Genomic DNA, 20,679 nt, shown 5'->3' on the forward strand with positions numbered 1-20,679 from the left:
CTCCATGTCTGATTCTTGGCATCGCTACAAAATCCTCCTCCTACCCTAATTTCCTCTGCTTCGTTTCCCACAATGTCATGCACTTCTCAAAGCTCCTTCCCTAAGAAGAGGAAGGAGGGAAGGAGGGAGGGAGGCAAGGAAGGAGGGAAGGAGGGAGAGAAAGGAGAAGGAAGGAAGGAAAGAAGGAGGGAAGGAAGGAAGGAAACAAGCATCTATTAAGTTCCTATTATGTGCCAGGTACTGTGTTAAGCACTTTACTAATATTATCTCATTTGATCCTCATGACACCCTTGAGAGGTAGGTGGCATTATTATCCCATTTTACAGTCGAGGAACCTGAGGCCAGCTGAGGTGAAGTGACTTGTCCAGGGTCACACAGCTAGGATGTGCTAGAGACTGCATTTGAATTCAGATCTTCCTGACTTCAGGCCCAGCTCTGCTTCACCACCTAGGAGAGTTTTCCATTTCCAAGGGGGGAAGGGAGAAAGGGACTGAGATTTTTGTGGGAGGGAGAGACAACAAGAAAACAGACGTTGTACCAGAAGATGAAAATCAGGAAATGAAATATAGAGGTAGGTGTAGGAAGTAAATCAGGGAGCTGCCTGGGTAGTGCTTGATGCAAAGGAAGTCCTGTTTGAGCTGGAGGGAGACTGGATAGAAGAGAATTAAAGAATTTTAGAATTGGTACAGATTGTCAAAGTCGGTTGAGACCGTTTTCTTACATCTAAATTGTTCAATAAGTGAAGATACTAAGGATCAGAGATTTAAAGCCTATGTCTGCAGAGCAATTGGCAAGACTAAGACAAAGACCCCTATCTCCCAGCTCCTGACATCGCTCTTTTCATCAAGTGGCCATAAGACAAGTGCCTCTACCTTGTCCTCATTCCTTCTTGCCTCCTCCAAGAACTTGCTCCAGCATTTATCCTGAATATTCATTGTGATGATACCAAATGTCCATTTTGAGTCTTTCCTTTACCGGCAATTTAGCATTTACCTGAAAACGTGCTTAGCTCTTCCCGGGCCTAATAAACAAAAATGAAAGCAAATCTTTCCTTGATCTTTTTTAGCCTATTCATAGTAACAGCCAGCATTTACGTAACACTTTAAGATTTTCAAAGCACCTTATCATTATCTCATTTGATCCTCATCATAACCCTGAGGTTATTATCCTCATTTTACAGATTAGGAAACTGAGACAGACAGGTTAAAGACAGCTGGGAAGTGTCTGAGGTGATAATTTGAACTTTGGTCTTCTGGACTCTAGGCCCAGCCCTCTAGCTCCTGTGCCACCCAGCTGGCATTTCAGCTTTCTCCATTTTATTCCTAAACTTCTTGAGAAATAGTCTATACCTAATAGGTCTAATTCCTCAGTATCATCCCACACTGTCCAAAACAATCTGGTTTTTGTCTCCAATTTTATGCTGATATTGTTCTAAGGTCTACTGCTTCCTGATTGCCAACTTCCGTGACCTTCTTTTTTTTTTTAGACACAGACGTACACACATATACATATATGTAAAATCATACTATCCATACTTTTGTTTATCAGTTCATTCTCTGGAGGTGGGTAGCATCTCCATAAGTTCTTTGTAGTTGATTCATGTGTTTATAATGCTCTTATAATAAATTAGTCATTCACAGTTGGTCTTCAAACATTATTGCTGTTACTGCATACAATGTCTCTTGGTTCTACTCATTTCACTCTTCATTATTTCAGGCAAGTCTTTCCATATTTTTCTAAAATCAACCTGCTCATTATTTCTTACAGTGCAATAGCATTTTATCACAATTGCATACCACAACTTCCTTAATACTTCTGTAACTGATGGGCATCCCTTCAATTTTCAGTTCTTTGCCACCACAAAGAAAGCTGCTATAAATATTTCAAAATATATAAGTTCATTTTCTGTTTCTCTGATCACCTTGGAAAACACCTAATAGTTGTATTACTGGGTCAAAGAGTATACATAGTTTTATAACTCTTTGGGTACATTTCCAAATTGCTCTCCAAATGGTTAGATCAGTTCACAGTTCTGTCGTGACCTTATTTGTCTTCATCTTTGACCTTAGGGCAGTTTTTTTCCCTTTTAAAAAATTTAATTTAATTTTAAAAAATTATTTAATTTTAGTTTTCAACATTCACTTTCATAAGCTTTTGAGTTTTAAATTTTCTCCACCTTTCTCCCCTCCCTCCTCCCCAAGAAGGTGTGCAATCTGATAAAGGCTCTACATATACATTCCTATTAAACATATTTTCACATTAGTCATGCTGTAAAGAAGAATTAGAATAAATGGGAGAAACCATGAGAAAGAAAAAACAAAACAACAACAAAAAAAGAGAGAGCAAATAGTATGCTTCAATCTGCATTCAGACTCCACAGTTCCTTCTCTGGATGTGGATAGCATTCTCCATAATGAGTCCCTTGGAGTTGTCCTTGCATTGCTGAGAAGAGTTAAGTGTATCAAAGTCAGTCATCACACAATGTGGTTGTTACTGTGTACAGTGTTTTCCTGTTTCTGCTCATTTCACTCAGCATCAGTTCATATAAATCTTTCCAGGTTTTTCTGAAGTCCACCTGCTCCTCATTTCTTATAGCACAATAGTATTCCATTACATTCATATACCACAAGTTGTTCAGCTGCTCTCCAACTAACTGATGGGCATTCCCCCTCAATTTCCAATTCTTGGCCACTACAAAAAGAGCTGCTATAAATATTTTTGTACATGTACATTTTGTACGTGTATAAATATTTTGTACATTTTTGTACATGTCCTTTCCCCATTTTTATGGTTTCTTTGGGATACAGTAGGGCAGCTTTTGACTTTATTATCATCCCCATGCTATTGGATATTCCCTCCTTTCTTGGCTCAAGTATAATACATTCTCCTAGTGATCTTTCTACCTCTGTAACTACCTTCTCATCTCTTTCACTGGCTTTGTATCCTCTTCTTAACCCCTTAATGTGTGCATTCTTGAAGAGTTTGATCTCCATTCTCTTCCATTTCTCTGCTTTCACTCTTGATGACTTGATTCACTTCTGTGCCTTCAGCTACCACTTCTGCCTAGATGACTCTCAAATCTGTCTCCAATATTGACCTCTGAGCTTCAGACCTGCACCTCCTGCTGCCTACACCTGCCTACAGAACTCACTATGGGATCACAGATTCAGAGCTGAGAGAAACCTTTTAGAGGCCAATGAATCAAACCCTTTCATCATGAAGAAACTGAGTCACAGTGGAGGTGAAATCACTTGCCCAAGGTCACATAGCTAGAGTCTGAGGTAGAATTCCTGACTCTAAGTACAACATCCTAACCACTTAGCCATAGTGCCTTTCAATACATCTTTCTAAAGGTGTCCCTCTTTCTGATTTCATTGTATCTGCAACACTTCCATTCACCTGATCTCCCAAGTCAGAAATTTGGGGTTCCCTTTGACTTTTCCTTCAGCTTCATCTATTGTACCTAAATAGTTACCAAACCCTCTCTCTTCTATGATTCCACAATCCCTCACATCCATTTCTTCTCCATTTCCACAGCACAGACTCCTCATTATCCCCTGCCAGGACCATCACAACCCATCCCTAACAGGTCTTCTTGCCCCCTTTCTTTCTGCTCCGACTAGATCATACAGTGGTTAGAATGCTGGAGCTGGTGCCAAGAGGAGCTGAGTTTGAATCTCAACTCAGTCATTTACGTACCAGCCATGAGACCCTGGGCAAACAATCTGCTTTTTGTCAGATTCAGTTGACCCATGTATAAAATGAGAATAATAGAATTCTCTAGGATTGTTGAGGATAAAATGAGATAAATGTAAAGCATAAAGTGCTAGATAAATGTTAGCAATTACTAGTTTAAAAATGATCATTTTTCATTACACTGCTGGCAGCCTAATCTTTTTTATGCGTAGATCTGGCTGTACCATTCTCCAGGTGAAGAATCTTTAGCGTCTAACCCATAGCCCACCAAGGAAAACTCAGACTCTTTTGCTTGACACTCAAGGGTATCTCACTGTACCCCTCCCTTTCCTGCTTTACTTCAAATTACTCCCTTGTATGAATTCTATACTCCTTTGAAAGTGGGCTGCTCTTTGTTCCCCAAACATACCCCGTGTTCTCTCACCTCTTCGGCTTTGCTCATGTTATTCCCTATGCTTGAAATGTCCTTCCTCCCCTACTTTACTTGCTGAATTCCTACCCATCTTTTAAAGTCCGATCAAACATCACCTCCTTCGACAAGCATTTCCCGACTCTTCCATCCCACTCAACCCCACCTTGAACTTTGTTGTGCAATGCTTGAATGCATTCATCACGTACTATCTTGTATTATAATCACCTCTGTTGTGCCATCACTTCCAGACCCAGCTGCACTTTTATTTCTCTCCTCCAACTCACTGGTCATGGTGGAGGAGTTGGAATACTCCTTGCTCCTCATCTCTTCCAGGCTTGCTCTCTCTACCACCACCACTCAATAACCTCTTTTCTTTTGAAGTTTATATAATCCATATTTACTGCCCAATCAAGATTCAGGTAGCAGTTACCTTTCTACCTCTATGACTCTTTTCTTCCTTCCTCAATTATCACAGTACTTATCTCACAGTCTTTTCTCCTCAACTCCTATTCTTATAGTAGGGGATGTATACACACATCTATGTATGCATATGCACACATGTGTACATACACATATATACGTACATGCTTGCACATATGTATGTATACATATGTGTGTATATTCCCACACACAAATAGATATAGAAACTCTCTCAAACACCTTAACCTCGACTTACTAATTTTCCATTATCTATTTTACACTACTTCAGCTATCCACAGAAATGGTCATACTTTAATCCTGCCATTACCCACAGATGTCCCACTTCCATGTTCACAAACACAAATTCTTTATCTAATCACAATCTATTGTGATCTTACCTCTCCCTCTGCCTTGCAACTCCAAACCCTGTTCTGTCCATGACCTCCAATCCCTCAACTCCTCAGTTCTTTTATTGGGTATCACCTCTGCACCAGCCACATTCTCCTCCCTCCTCCTTCTTGAGAAACCAGATCAACCCTACACTGTTCTCTTCTCTTGAATCCCTTGACCCCCTATTCTATTGCCAATCTTGCCTCAAGTCTCCGCCTTAGCCTACTCCCACCATCTGTTGCCTTTGCTCCTACTTACATCCTGGAACTAAGCTGTAGAAAATCACAAAACTGTGCTGACTGCGTCTACTACAAAGGTATGTTATATAATCTCAACCAGACTCCCATTGAAGCTTTTATGCCTCCCTAATTGATTCACTATGTCAGTCACCACCATGGTTTTTCATACTCTTTCATCTCTCCTCAAACCTCTCATGGCTTCCCCTTCCCACATGCTCTCAGCTAAAACCTTGCCTCATATTTCATTGAAAAAATTGAGGCCATTTGTCAAGGGTTCTTTCTTATCTTCCTCCTCCTCATCTCACATCACTCAGATTCACTCTGCTCTGATCTCCTTCACCCCTGTTTCCAGCAATTTGCTGGAGAATTTGCCTGACTTTCCTATTACTGCTGAGGGTACGATCATCTTCTCTGTCTCCCAGGGTCACAACCTATGTGTCTTCCTCAACTCGTCACTCACTCTCACCCATCCTATTCAATCTGTTGCCAAAGTCTGTCTTTCCTACATTTACAACATCTTTCTATGCCACTTCTTTCCTCTGATGCTGTCCCCACCCTGATGCAGGCCCTCATCAACTCCTGCAGGTTCTATTGCAATAGCCTGCTGGTTGGTTTTCCTTCCTCAAACTTCTCCCCACTCCATCCCACACTCCAGTCAGTTGTTAAGATGTCAATTGTTCTTAAAGCACAGGCCTGATCATACCACTGCCCTATTAAATTCCAGTGGCTTCCTATAACCTCTGGGATCAAATATAAAATCATCTGTTTGGCATTCAAGGCTGCTCTTCATAACCTAGCCACTTCTTACCTCTCCAGTCTTCTTACACCTTATTCCACATCCCAAGTACTGTGTGATCTGGCTTCTTGTTATCCCTTGAAGAAGGTACTCCATTTCCTGGCTCCTGGCATTTTCACTGGCTATCCTTCATGCCTAGAATTTGCTCCCTCCTATATTCTCTGGCTTCTTTTCAATTCCAGGTAACTTCCCACCTACCCATCTTTTCCTATCCCCTTAACGCTAGTGCTTTCCCTCTGTTGATTACTCTGGTTTATCGTGTTTATAGCTTATTCTACCTGGTTGTTTGAAGGTTGTCTTCACAATTAGACTGTGAGTTCCTTGAGAGTAGGGACGGTTGTCCCTCCATTTAGTACAGTGACTGGTACTTAGTACAGTGATATAGCAGGTACTTAATAAAGGCTTGCTGACTGACTGCTAAACTGTAAGCTCTACAAAGGCAGAGGCAATATCTTATTTATATTTTGTACTTTCTTATGAACAAACTGAAGCGCTCTGCATACAGTAGGTGCTTAATAAATGCTTGTTCAATGGATTAATGAAGTGAGGCTTTTGAAAAATTCTTAGGACAGTTTAAAAAAAAGACTCTTTGGTCCTTTATCCCACTTTCCAATCATGCTGAGTTAGATCTCCCAAAAAAGGCTACCTGAATCTCTCCCTCAAGGTTCTCAAGGTATCTGAACAGCTGGGCATTTTCTATGGCAATAGGATTAAGCCTAAGTTCTGCTATGTTCTCCCCAAATATCAATGACCAAGGATTAGCATCCCAGTATCATTTAACACAGGGGCAAACTATACTGAGGGATAAATCTGATCCGTAGGACCCCAAGCTAAGAATGGTTGTTACATTTTTTAATATAATAAGACTTTATTCAAAAATGTAAAAAAATTTCTTAGCTCAAGCACAGTTCAAAAACAGGAGGAGGGTCAGATTTGGACCATGGGCTGTGATCTCTGATTTAATCAATTAACATCAATAAGCTTTTACAAAGACACATTTACTAAGAAGATATTGCAAAAACTAAAAGTACAAAACCTCTCTCCCTAAAACAGTAGCATTATTCTTCCTTATATCACTTTAGTCCCCAGAATAGGCTTAACCATAAAGTGTTGATTACAAAGCATCACCCGACCTCTGTTCCTCTGACCTTTGGAATCTCACAAAGTCATTCCACCTGCAATACTCTACCTACAGGCAAGGAAGAACAGACAAAACAGGTTTAGAAGCAACAACAGGGCCATGTGCTCATGACTTCATGTCAACTTGGGTAGGGCTGTAGGCTGTTGGCTCTCTCTCTCCCTCCACCCCTTCTTGGAAGCTTATAGCCTAAGTCCTTGTCTCCTCATTGGAACACGGCCAAGCAGGAAAGAGAAAGAGGCTTAATTTGGCCTGTTTTGTTGTTGTTGTTCAGTCACACCCAATTCTTTTTGAGCCCATTTGGGGTTTTCTTAGCAAAGAAACTGGAGCGGTTTGCCATTTCCTTCTTTAGCTGCCCAGGATCACGCAGCTAGTAAGTGTTTGAAACCAGATGTGAACTTGGGAAGATGAGACTTCCTGACTCTAGGCTCAACACTCTATCCACCGGGCTGCCTACTGAATTTACCAGTTCTAGATCAGCAGCCAGTCCAAAGTCCATTTCCTTACTATGTGGTTATCAGAATAGAAGTGGCTATAGAACACCTGCATATATCCCAAAATAGAGTTGGGAGGAGAGTCTGTTTCTTTTCATTAGTCATTTCCAGAAGCATACTCAACAACTGTGCATGCTCAAAGGACTGAACCCTTCTTATACAAAAGCTACGTTATGAATTAGAAGATCAAAGAAGATTTATTGCTTACGGCACATAATGTATTGTTAACAAATACTAAGAAAGAAGACAGAGCTACTTTAATTTGACCTTGCCGACATGTATGTGCTTTTCAAATGATGTACTTTTCAAGCTAAAAGGTTAGGAGAAAAGGTAGAGAAGAAAATAAAATCTAAGAGGTGAAGACAAAGTAAGAGACCATCCTAACCTGTTTCCTCATCTATAAAATGAGGGAGTTGGACTCTAAGGTACCTTCCAGTTTTTTCATCTAGGATCTTATGAAATGAATGTATCTCTACCAGGCACAATGAATCAGACATTACTTTCAGGATGCAAAAAGGAAATTCTTTGTGTGAGGCCAGAGCAACTCTCAGTAATCTTTAAGAAATCAGGGATAATAGAAGAAGTGCCAGAAAACTTGGGAGGGGCAAATCACATATTTTTCTAAAAAAAGTATTTCTCCCATCTATTTGACAGATCTTTGGAAACTACAGGCGAATAAACCTGACATCACGAAAATTGCAAACTATTAGAGTTATATAAGGGGCCTTAGAGACCGTTTAGTCCAACTCCCTAATTTTACAGATAAGGAAATACTTTTTTAAAAATTTTGAAACATTTTATTGATTCAAAATTTTTTATATTACATTAATTTCCAATTATATCCTTCTTTTCCTCCTCAAAGAACCATTCCTTGTAATTAATGAATAAAAAAGAGAGGAAACAAAAACATTTTATCAGAACTAACTGACACATCAATTGAATCTAACAGTATATGTGATATTCTATACCTGTGGTTCACCCCACATCTGAAAAGAAGGTTTGGAAGTACATTTTCTCATCTCTTCTTCAATCATTCACTTTTTTGTTTCCTTTTAAATTGTTATAGTTATTATGTATATTGTTTTCCTGGTTCTGCTTACTTCACTTGGGATCCATTCATATAGGTCTATTCAATTATCTGTGAATTTTTTTTATTCATCACTTTTGGGGTAATATTCCATTATGTTTATACGCCACATTTTGTCTGGGCATTCCCCAATTGAAGGGCTTCTACTTTGTTTCCAGTTCTTTACTGCAACAAGAAATGCTGCTAGGAATATTTTGCTATATAGAAATGCTTTCTTTTTCTCTTTATTTTCCTGAGGCGCGTGGCTAGCAGTGAGATCTCTAGCATGATTCTAAATTCCTTGAAGGAATTAATTATTAAACTCATGAATCATGAGCATTTAGAAAAAGAGCGATGGTGCTTAGAAATCATGGGATTGTAGATTTAGAGCTGGAAGGGATTGTAGAGGTCATATGGTCTAACCCCTTCACTTCACACATGAGAAAACTGAGGCTCAGAGACATTAAATAAACTTGTCCATGGTCAGACAGCTACTAAGTGTCAGAAGTGGGATTTGAAGCAAGGTCTTCTTGGCTCCAAGCCCAGAACATACCCCACTATGGTTCACAAAGAAGTTATGCCAAAGTTGTTTCATTTGCTTTTTTGATAGGGACAGCTGGTGGTGTGGTAGATAGAGTTTTGGACTCCCAGTTAAGGAAGACCTGAGTTCAAATTCTGCCTCAGACATTATATTTAGCTATGGGATGCCAGGCAAGTTGCTTAACCTCTGCCTCAGTTTTTTTCATCTGTAAAATGAGGATAATAAGGGCACCTGCCTCACAGGGTTGTGGTGAGAATCAAATGATTGGGAGACTCAAGTTCATGTAAAGTGCTTTGTAACTCTTAAAGTGGTAGATATAAATGCTAGCTTACCAGACAGGTTTCTAGACTGGCAGACCGGAGTAATGATGCAGGTACGATGTGTCTTGATTTTAGGGAGACATTTGGTAAGTTTTATAATAATGCCATTGTGGAGAAAATGGAAAAAGATGGGAAAAAAATGTTAGCGTAGAGTGTCACCCAAAGGAAGAAAGGAAGGCAGGAAACAACTGTTTGTTTAAGTTCACACTATGTGCTAGTTACATGCTAAGTGCTTTAGGGTGTTATCTCATTTGATCCACACAAGTCTTAGAGGCAGGTGCTGGCATTATTCGCATTTCATAGTTGAGGAGACTAAGGCAGGCAGATTTGTTGTTGTTGTCCGGTGGTGTCCAACTCTTCATGACCCCCTTCAGGGTTTTCTTGGAAAAGATGCCGCAGTGGTTTGCCATTTCCTTTTCCAGCTCATTTTACAGAAGAGGAAACTGAGGCAAATAGGGGAAGTGACTTGCTCAGGGTCACACAGCTAGTATTAAGTGTCTGAGGCTGGATTTGAACTCAGGACTCCAGGCTTTGCACTCTATCCACTGCACTACCTAGCTGCCCCTAGCCAGACAGAGGACATTGATTAATCCTAGAAATATCTGGGGAGAGGTGTCTCAGTAACATGCTGCAGGGCTGCGCCCTTGGACCTGTCCCTTTCTATCTATAGTCAACAATTTGTTTTGAGTAGAAGACATTTTCTTTGAATTTTCAGATGGTACAGAGTAGTGAGAGTTGACTAATAACAGTTTAAATATTTCAAAACAGTTCAAATAGTTCAAAATACTAATAATTCAAAACCTAAAATTACCTTGATAGACAAAAAGAATGTAGCAACACCAGGATGAAATCTGACAGAGATAAATGTGGATTTCATTTAGATTCCGAAGATCAGTTTCACAAATACAATGGCTTAGTCATTTACAGGAAAAAGAAGGTAAGGGAGCGGAGCGAATTGCAAGCTCCGCACAAGTCAGGTGTGATACAATGGCCAAAAAAAGCTTATGCTACCCTGGGAGAGCTTAAGACGCAGAGCTTCCAGGAATAAGGAGTCCTATTCTATCTCACCCAAACCAGACCTATCTGGGTACTGTGCTGGTTCTGGACACCGAAGCTTAGGAAGGACATTGATAAACTGAAGGACATCCAGAGGAGACCAAACAGGATGGCCAAGGACCTTGAGGTCATCCCCTGAGCGGATCAGTTGAAGGAACCGAGAGTATTTACCCTGGAGAAAAGAAGGCTGGGGGAGGGGGTGGGGGTGGGTGGGGGGCAGAGACAGACCATAATAGCTGTCAAATATTTGAATGGATTGTTATGTTTGGCCCCAAAATTCTTGGACCAGAGTGAAAGGTATAGAAAGGTAGATTTAATTTCGGTACAAGGAAAAAAAAGTCCTAAGAATTAGCACTGACCTAGGGTGAAAGGTACTGTCCAGGGTGGTACTAAAAGACGGGGACGAACAGAGCACCGGAACTAAACTAACCCTCCTACGGTTCCTAGCCGGCCCTCCCAACGCATGGTCGCTCTAGGTCCCCACCCCATCCTGCCGAGGGGCTCGCTGGGAGTTGTGGTCTGAGGATGCCTCCCTACGCTTTCACGAAAGAGCGGGTAAAGGCGTGGACTCGGATTCCCAGCTTGCTTTGCAGCCCCGTTCTCCCTCCCCCTCGCCCCTCTCCTCGGTCAGTCCTGGAGACTTGACTGCCTTCCCTTCGTCTCCCTAAGCTCCTCCAGCCCCTCCAAGCCGGAGCTGCGGGGCGGGCGGCGGGGGCGCGGAGGAGGACGCGAGGCCGAGGCCGGGGTGAGTGTGTGCGACGGCGCTGGCGGGAAAGGGGGACGGACCTGGAGGAACCCGAAGTTGTGTGCGCGCGTGATGTATGTGATGCGGTGTGTATGGACTGTGTGTGGTGTGTATAACGTGTGTAGGGTGTCGTGTGTGGTGGGAAGAGCGTAGTGATGGGTGGTGTATATATAATGCGTGTGGTGTTGATGAAGTGTGGTATGCATTGTGTTTAGCGATGTGTGTAATGTATGTGCTATACATAGAACGGTGTGTGCGTGTCATGTGTGTAGTATGTTGTGTGCACAGTAACGTGTGTAGAGTGTAGTGGTGTGATGATATGTGTAGTGATATATGTTATGTGTGTAGGGTGCGGCGTGTACGATGTGTGTAGTGTGTGTGTTGTATGTGTAGTGACGTGTGTAAGGTGTGTAAGGTGTCTAGTGATTGTGGTGTGTGTGGTATCTACAGATGTTCGTGCCACACGCCTGTGCAGGGGGAGGCGCCCTTGTGCTGCATCCTCTAATCATAATTCTGTCGCGCTTTGAGGTTTGTGAAGGGCTTTCCTCACACTTCTTCCTTTAAATGCAAGAATCCCATTATCCCCCTTTGGTCAGTCACAGAGCTAGCAAGCATCTGAGTGGGTGCTTGAGGTCAATGCCAGTGCTGATTCCACTCTGCAGTGTTGCTTCTCCCCAAAGGGCTTTAAGATAAAACAACTGAGCTTCTGAGAGATGAAGTGACCTGCTCAACGTTTTATCGCTACTAGCTGGCTGAAATGGAACCCAAGAATTTAGTCCAGTTGAGGGAGGGGGATGTGGTCCCCCTCTTTTGAGAAGAAAGGATCTTGAGAGAGACTAAGAAGAGGGATTTGATTTTTAGGGAAAGAGATGAGGTGCATGGTAGTACAAAATCATAAAATTCAGACCTGAAAGTAATATTAGAAATCATTTAGTCTAAATCCCTCACTTATTGTCAGTCAACAATCATTTATTAAGTGCTTATACAAGCCAAGTAGTGTCCTAAGTACTGGGCGTACAAAGAAAGACAAAAAAACTCTACCCCCAAACAAAAACCCAGTTCCTACTCTGTAGGAGCTCACAGTCTAATGGGGGAGACGACATGTAAATAACTATGTACAAACAAGATATATGCAGGATAAATTGGAGGTAATCTCAGGAAGGATGAAGTTTTAGTGACTTTAGAAGTTAGTCCACCAAGGTTACCTGGGTGTTTGTTAAGTGGCAAAACTGGGATTCAAATCCAGGTCATAGAAAATTGGTTCAACGTCCTCATTATGCACATGAGGAAAAAGAGGTGAGGTGACTTGTCAAAGGCCTTAGGATGTGAATTCTGAGCTCCTAGATTTCAAATCTAGCACTCTTTCATCATGACTTTCTAGGGTAAAGCCATCGTGCAGTAGGAGAGGTAACATCTTGAAGCAGAACTTTGCTGGGAATTGGGAGACCTGTATGATATAATCTGCCCGTAGCTAGCTGCGTGACTGGGCAGGCCACTTAACCCTGTTTGCCTCTGTTTCCTCATCCGTAAAATGAGCTGGAGAAGGAAATGCAAACCACTCCAGTGTCTTTGCTAAGAAACTCCTAAACGGTCTGACACGACTGAACAACAAAAAGCAACAAAAACATGTATATACTGTGCTTTACAAATATTTCACATCATCATAAAAACATTCCTGAGAAGCATACAGGGCAGGTATCCTTGTCGCCATTTCTAGATGAAATTGAAGGGACTTGCCCAAGGTCACACATCTGATTAGGTATGTTTTCAAACCTATTGTCTGTCCACTGCTCTTCACGTTACATTGTATCATATCATATCACTCTCAGTTCTTTGCCCCAGAACAGTCTACTGAATTATGGGATGTCTGGCAACTCTCTAGATGAGATACAAAGAGGGCAGAGAGACTGGTGAGGAAGACAAGTAGATGCAAGTTAGATTTAGCAGAAATATGGGTTGATGTTGAAAGGAGAATGATGTTGGGGAGGATGGAAACGATGTTGACTGCTAGGTTGAGAGAGGTAATCTGTTGGTTGTTGACATTGATGGCGCTGCAAAGATTAATCCTGTATTTCTCCTCTCTCCTCAGATGATGGAGGGGACTCCGCCTCGGACCGGGCTGAACCGGGGACAGCTACAGTGCCGTAACCTGCAGGAGTTTTTGAGGGGTTTGAGTCCTGGAGTACTAGACCGACTTTATGGTCACCCAGCCACCTGCCTGGCTGTCTTTAGGTGAGAGAGACCCTCTTTGTGACAGGGACCCAGAAACTACTAATTGTGAAGGACTCAGAGGCTGATCCTGAATCACCATGAGAGAGATTGAAATGCCAGTCAGCCTGGCATGGGAGGAGGAAGAAGGGCCAGGATACTATCAGAGATGGTGTTTTGGATATAGGAAATTGGAGAGACCCTTGGTAGCAGAGAAACAGTTAGGGCAAGATGAATTATTATGCTAATGCCTCATATCTTTTTTTTTCTTTAAGTCTCAAGGATATTTTTATTGTCTGTTGTAGAGCATGGAATTTTTTTTTAAATTTAATTTATTTATTTAACATTTAGTTTTCAGCATTGGTTTTCACAAGAGTTTGAATTACAGATTTTCTCCCCATTTCTACCCCCCCCCCGATGGCGTATATTCTGGTTGCCCTGTTCCCCAGTCAGCCCTCCCTTCTGTCACCCCACTCCCCTCCCATCCCCTTTTCCCTTCCTTTTTTGTAGGGCAAGCTAAATTTCTACTCCCCATTGACTGTGTATCTTATTTTCTAGTTGCATGCAAAAAACTTTTTTTTTTTTGTTTCTGAACGTCTGTTTTTAAAAACTTTTGAGTTCCAAATTCTCCCCCCTCCTCCCTTCCCGCCCACCCTCCCCAAGAAGTCAAGCAATTCAACATAGGCCACATGTGTATCATTATGTATAACCCTTCCACAATACTCATGTTGTGAAAGACTAACTATATTTTGCTCCTTCCCAACCCATCCCCCTTTATTGAATTTTCTCCCTTGACCCTGTCCCCTTTCGAAAGTGTTTGTTTTTGATTACCTCCACCCCCATCTGCCCTCCCCTCCATCATCCCCCCCCTTTTTTATCTTCTTCCCTCTTATTTCCTGTGGGGTAAGATACCCAATTGGGTATGTATGGTATTCCCTCCTCAGGCCAAATCTGATGAGAGCAAGATTCACTCATTCCCCCCTCACCTGCCCTCTCCCCTCCTCCCACAGAACTTCTTCCTCTTGCCACCTTTATGCGAGATAATCCACCCCATTCTATCTCTTCCTATCTCCCTCTCTCAATATGTTCCTCTCTCATCCCTTAATTTGATTTTATTTCTTTTAGATATCTTCCCTTCATCTTCAACTCACCCTGTGTCTGATCTCTCTCTCTCTCTCTCTCTCTCTCTCTCTCTCTCTCTCTCTCTCTATATATATATATATATATATATATATACACACATAGATATACACATACATACTTATATATATATATATATATATATACATAACCATATATACATATGTGCATATTCCCTTCAGCTACCCTAATACTGAGGTCTCATGAATCATACATGTTATCTTTCCATGTAGGAATGTAAACAAAACAGTTCAACTTTAGTCAGTCCCTTGTGATTTCTCTTTCTTGTTTACCTTTTCATGCTTCTCTTGATTCTTGTGTTTGAAAGTCAAATTTTCTATTCAGTTCTGGTCTTTTCACTGAGAAAGCTTGAAAGTCCTCTATTTTACTAAAGTCCATATTTTGCCTTGGAGCACGATACTCAGTTTTGCTGGGTAATGCCTCATATCTTTATCCTATCTCCTACAGGGAGCTCCCATCCTTGGCTAAGAACTGGGTGATGCGGATGTTGTTTCTGGAGCAGCCATTGCCCCAAGCAGCTGTAGCCCTGTGGGTGAAGAAGGAATTTAGCAAGTGAGTCTCTCTGCCCTCCCCACATTCCTCTGGGGCCTTCTTCATTCCCTCTTCTCAGGTCCCCAAAAGCTTATGTCTTCTATGTCACTTCACTGCTGCTGTTTTAACCAGAGCCCAAGAAGAAAGCACAGGACTGTTGAGTGGTCTCCGTATCTGGCACACCCAGTTGCTCCCTGGTGGCCTCCAAGGCCTTATCCTCAACCCTGTCTTCAGACAGAATCTTCGTGTTGCTCTTTTGGGAGGGTATGTCATCTTTCTTTGGTACAAAATACTGTCCATAGGAATGGGGCTGGAGGAAGGTCTCCCCAAAGTACTTCTTGTGACTTCCACAGGTTTCGTAGATCTCCTCCCCTGCTTCATTGGATAGGTTGGCCTGAGATGTGGCTTAATCTAGGGTGATAAATGTCATGCTTGTAGCTGATGAGGAGGAGGGAGGAAGCTTTTGGTGTGGGGGACGGAGGGAGACAAAGCATATTTTTACTCTAGACTCATTTGGCCATAGGGGGAAGGCTTGGTCAGATGACACAAGTCAGCTTGGCCCAGACAAACATGCCCGGGATGTTCCATCACTGGACAAGTATGCAGAGGAAAGATGGGAGGTAAGATTCCCCAAGGCCTACTCCTCGTGTTCCCAGAGATTCCCTCAAACTTGTTTATCTTAAGATCTGTGTGTTCCCCCTAAATGCCTCCTAGCCTTCTATAGAAGCTCCTCTGTCCCCTGCTCCACCTGGATGAGACTCAGGCTTCCCCATCCCTCAGGTGATCCTGCACTTCATGGTTGGCTCCCCGAGCGCAGCCGTCAGCCAGGACCTGGCCCAGCTACTCAGCCAGGCCGGGCTCATGAAGAGGTGAGGCCAGGGGCCTGTGGGGCTCCCGCCTTCCCTTCTTCCCTGTGGGTCCTTGTTGTGAGGGTGGAGAGTAAAGGGGGTTTCTCAGGGAAAAGCCATGGGGGAAGGGTGAAACAAGGTGAAAGAATGTTAGGGTATGTGAGGAGGCTGTCGGTGAAGGGCCCAGAGTGGAACGATCAGCGAAATTGATGCTGTTTTTTCTTCTTTGCCCCGCAATGACCTTGTGTATGCCCAGTTCTGAGCCTGGAGAGCCACCCTGCATCACCTCTGCGGGCTTCCAGTTCTTGCTGCTAGACACACCTGCCCAGCTTTGGTATTTTATGCTGCAGTATTTGCAGACAGCCCAGGTAAGGAGGCTGAGCAGTTGCTGAGGTCACCAGCTGCTCCCCTGTGCTCTTTTGACCTCTCTCCCTGCGTCTCTGTTTTTCCCTAAGAGCCGAGGCATGGACCTGGTTGAGATCCTGTCCTTCCTCTTCCAGCTTAGCTTCTCTACTCTTGGAAAGGTTAGCAGGGAGTTGGAAGGGGGTATTGCAGATAGAAGATGTTGGGTGGAGGGGGAAGGGGAAGGGGCATGATGAGGAAGGAGATTTTTGGGGTCATGGAGGCAAAACAGCAAAACGTGGAGAGAAAAATGATTTGGGGAATTAAGCAGAAGAGGGTGAAATAGGGAAGGGGGGAGCTGGAAAGGAGAAAGCCATTTGGACATCTCAGCCAACCTTTGCTACCGCTCTATCGTAGGATTATTCTGTGGAGGGCATGAGTGATTCCCTTCTTAACTTTTTGCAACATCTGCGAGAGTTTGGGCTGGTGTTCCAAAGGAAGGTATGAGTTCTCGTATATATTTATTTAGTGCCTACTCTGTGCCGGGTACTGTGCTAAGCGGTTTACAGTATTGTTCCATTCAGTCCCCACAGTAACCCTGGAGGTGGGTGTTACTATCATTATTCCCATGTTATAGTGAAATTGAGGCAGACATAGGGTAATTGATTTTCCCAGACTACTAGGTCTCTGAGGCTGGATTTAACTTGTGTCTTCCTGAATTGATAACTAATTTATGAAGTTGTGAAATTGTGAAAAGGAAGCAGCCATTTCTGGTTCTTTGGGTGCTCACTGGGAAAGACCATGGCGGCAGTGATAAATGGAATGGCAGTCACACTTTATCAACCACTAAGGGTGTGAGGGCAAACAACACAGAAAATACAGAGACAAGTGGTGAAAAGTGAGGAGGGATACAGAGGCAGTGTGGGAACAGGGGCTGGAATGATGAAGTAAGGCAGGTGGCTCAGAGAAAAAGTTGGGGAGGCAAGAAGCAAAGCGTCTCACCCAAACAAACACTGATTAGATTTGGGAGCCCTCAGCTGCATAGCCTGATGGAAGAGTGCTGGGCTGGGGCAGCAGTTTGAGGGCTCATTTTTATATGTTTTAGAGGGGACAGACTAGCTCCTATCTGTGCCACCTTGGGCTTGGCTCATTTGAAAGTTATCACTAAAACTTCAGAGTTAACACATCCACATTATCTCTGAAACTGGAGGTCTGGAATTTGTCTGGGATTTACATACTATAGGACCAGAACCCTGGCAGCAGCACCTAGATGGCTTCGCCTGATTCAGCACATATTGCCAGGACGTGAATTTTGGTTAACATGATACAATTTGTAGGTTATGCTCCTTTGATCTTTGGGATTGTTTGTATGTGACTTCCAGCTTCCTTTTTGCAATCTCATATCCTGCTCTGGCCCCTTTGTAGTGGCTGCTTATAAATTTATGTGCTCTTCTGATTGGAATTGGGGTGGTGTTCAGGGGACCAGAGCAAGATACAATTTTAACACACTTCCTGACTCCAGGTCCAGCACTTTCTCCACTATGCCACCTAGTTGCCTCAATTAAAGAGGAATGGGGCTTTTTTTTTTTTTAATCAGTGAAGAGCAAGGGACTGGAGGCTAGACTTGGGTACCTGGGGCCCAGGATGGAGAGGCCAGACACCATCAAATGGCCCTCCTTCTTCTGTGCTTCCTAGAGAAAGTCTCGACGGTACTATCCAACCCGACTGGCTATCAACTTGTCATCAGGTGTTACTGGTGCTGGAGGTACTGCTCATCAGCCAGGCTTCATTGTTGTGGAAACCAACTACCGGCTATATGCCTACACTGGTGAGGTTGGAGGGATGAAGATGAAAACAGGTAGTCCGGGAGGGTATTAGAAGAAGGAAGGAGATGGGGAGGGAGGGGAGTGTGGGAAGAGGAACTGAAGCTTCTTTGGTCTTGTTTTTTCTTTGGAGATAGAGTCAGAACTTCAGATTGCACTCATTGCCCTGTTCTCTGAGATGCTCTATCGATTCCCCAATATGGTAGTAGCCCAGGTTACTCGGGAGAGTGTGCAGCAGGCCATTGCTAATGGTATCACAGCCCAGCAGGTATTGTCAACAGGTGGATAAGCAGGGAGGACTGCAGGTATTGGGGGTAGGGGTGATAGGGAGATAGCGTGATGGGATCTGTCAACGAACAGGTCGGGTTTTATTTGGGTGAGGTGGAGATGGGAATGGGGCAGATGGTTCAGGAGGGTAGCAGGTAAGGTGAATGGTGGAAGCCATTACTCTCAGATGGGGCCAGAGGTTGGGGGGTGGGGTGGGGTGAGACGGAATAGAATATAAATATCAGAGAATGTAGCCATTGGGGAAGAAATGGGAAATATAATCAGTAAAAGTAGTAGCTCAGCAGCAGAAGCTGGATGGGATAGGCACGGATGTTAAGTTGCCTATCGTGTGTGGAGAAAAAGAACAAATTAATATTTCAAGAGAAGCAGGTTATAGATTTCAAGATGACCACAGTAGGATGGTCTTACCCTCCTACTGTGGCCTTAAAACTATTCTCATGTGTTTCTTCAGATCATCCACTTCCTGAAGACGAGAGCACATCCAGTGATGCTGAAACAGGTCCTGAGTTAGGGGAGGCATTTGGATAGTGGGAAGGGAGCAGAGGAATGGGAGGAGGGATTTATCTTGGCAAAAAGACAAAAGGCAATGTTCAGTCCCAGCTGAAGGTTCTCATATCTACTCCAATCCCTTATAGACCCCTGTACTGCCTCCCACCATCACAGATCAGATCCGACTCTGGGAGTTGGAGAGAGACCGCCTTCGATTCTCTGAGGGTGAGTGGCAGGTAGCAATCAGTTGGCAGTTGACCCATTAGCATAACAGTTTTGTTGTGTTAGACTCTTAATTTCATCCATTTGACTTTACCTCCCAAGTGCCAAGTACCAAGGCTAGAATTCAGATTCCCCAATTCTAGACTGCTATTCTATCTGGTTTTCATAGTACCCTATTTATTGGTCTCTTTTTGTAGTAGATCCTTTTTTTAAAATTGCACTTGACTCTCACTGGTGTTAGAGTCCCTGAGTAGGGGATGTTGAGCTTTGCAAGGAGGCAGTCCCCAAACATGGTTCTTAGTGATGGTATTTTTAAAAATTTAGAGTGGCCAAGAAGAGTTTACAGAGCGGGTGACAAAGTCTATATAGATGTCAGAGGGGATAGAAGGCTGGATTTGGAGTCAGGAAGACCCAGCTTCCAGTCAACTCAGATACTTAATAGTATCATAGATTTGTAATTGGAAGGGACCTTAGAGGCTGTCTAGTCTAACCCTCTCATTTTACAGATGAGAAAATGGCATTAGAGGAAGTGACTTGCCTAAGGTCACCCAGGCAGTCACAGCCGGGATTGGAATTTAGGGCCTTGCTCTTCCAAATCCAGTGCCTTTTCCAAGCTGTGTTCTTGCCTCTAGCTCATCTAATGTATCTCTCTCTGCTTCATTTTTCCTCTTTGTAAACTGAGTCTAATAGCTGTAGTACTTAACGCCACAGCATTGTTTACCAAAAAGTTTAATATGGGTGAGACCCTAAATGTCAAGTGCTGTTAAAACTGCTCAGAAGCCAGGGAGTAGCAATGAATGGAGGCGTGCACAAGCATTAGTATTTTAGTATTAAAATTAGTATATTAGTATTTAGCATTGAGCTAAATGCCTGGGGTCGTCCCGTCCGTGGCTTTGGCTGAGCGTTGCGCGGCTTGCTGTCTGACCTCCTCTCCGTCTCTGTCTCCCCCTCCCCGCCATCTCTCGGCCTGTTCCCGGGGTCCCAGGCGTTCTGTACAACCAGTTCCTGTCCCAGGTGGACTTTGAGCTGCTGCTGTCGCACGCCCGGGAGCTGGGTGTGCTGGTCTTCGAGAACACGGCCAAGCGGCTCATGGTGGTGACCCCAGCAGGGCACAGTGACGTCAAGCGGTTTTGGAAGAGGCAGAAGCACAGCTCCTGAGCCGGTGTCGGGGCCTCGCGCACCCCAGAGACTGCCGGGGAGACGGCCTGGAGGGTGCAGCGGGCCCGCCCGGAGCCGAGCGGCGCGGGCACTAAGGCCGTGGGCGGCCCGGCCGGGAGCGCCATGCCCTCTGGCTACCCCGGGCAGGGGTGGTATCCTCACGGCCGCCGCGCTCAGAATGCCTGGCACTTGGCGTGAGCCGCAGGCCCTAGCACCTTTTTTTTTTATCACGTCGTAACTTTCCACGTCCAATAAAGTTTGTATAAACGAGCGATGCCCCGGACGCCGTCCGCCCC

General features: G+C 43.7%; 1 protein-coding gene across 1 annotated transcript; it reads left to right on the forward strand.

Annotated features, from left to right (window-relative positions):
- The first annotated feature begins 11,158 nt into the window (after positions 1-11,158).
- GTF2H4 (general transcription factor IIH subunit 4) lies at positions 11,159-20,650 on the forward strand. Its single transcript, XM_036766929.1, has 14 exons — positions 11,159-11,313; positions 13,403-13,545; positions 15,130-15,234; positions 15,346-15,477; positions 15,737-15,833; positions 15,994-16,082; positions 16,318-16,429; positions 16,517-16,585; positions 16,821-16,904; positions 18,099-18,231; positions 18,364-18,494; positions 18,966-19,013; positions 19,150-19,228; positions 20,211-20,650. Exons 2-14 carry the CDS (start codon positions 13,403-13,405, stop codon positions 20,381-20,383), a joined length of 1,395 nt encoding a protein of 464 aa, XP_036622824.1. The 5' UTR covers positions 11,159-11,313; the 3' UTR covers positions 20,384-20,650.
- The last annotated feature ends 29 nt before the right edge of the window (positions 20,651-20,679 follow it).

Source organism: Trichosurus vulpecula, chromosome 7, assembly GCF_011100635.1.
Source record: "Trichosurus vulpecula isolate mTriVul1 chromosome 7, mTriVul1.pri, whole genome shotgun sequence".
Taxonomy (NCBI): domain Eukaryota; kingdom Metazoa; phylum Chordata; class Mammalia; order Diprotodontia; family Phalangeridae; genus Trichosurus; species Trichosurus vulpecula.

Coding starts and splice junctions, on each gene's coding strand:
- GTF2H4 (XM_036766929.1), top strand. CDS start 13,403: ATGATGGAGGGGACTCCGCCTCGGACCGGGCTGAACCGGGGACAGCTA. Junction 15,478..15,736: donor CGTGTTGCTCTTTTGGGAGG/GTATGTCATCTT, acceptor ATTTGGCCATAG/GGGGAAGGCTTGGTCAGATG. Junction 19,014..19,149: donor ATCCAGTGATGCTGAAACAG/GTCCTGAGTTAG, acceptor AATCCCTTATAG/ACCCCTGTACTGCCTCCCAC.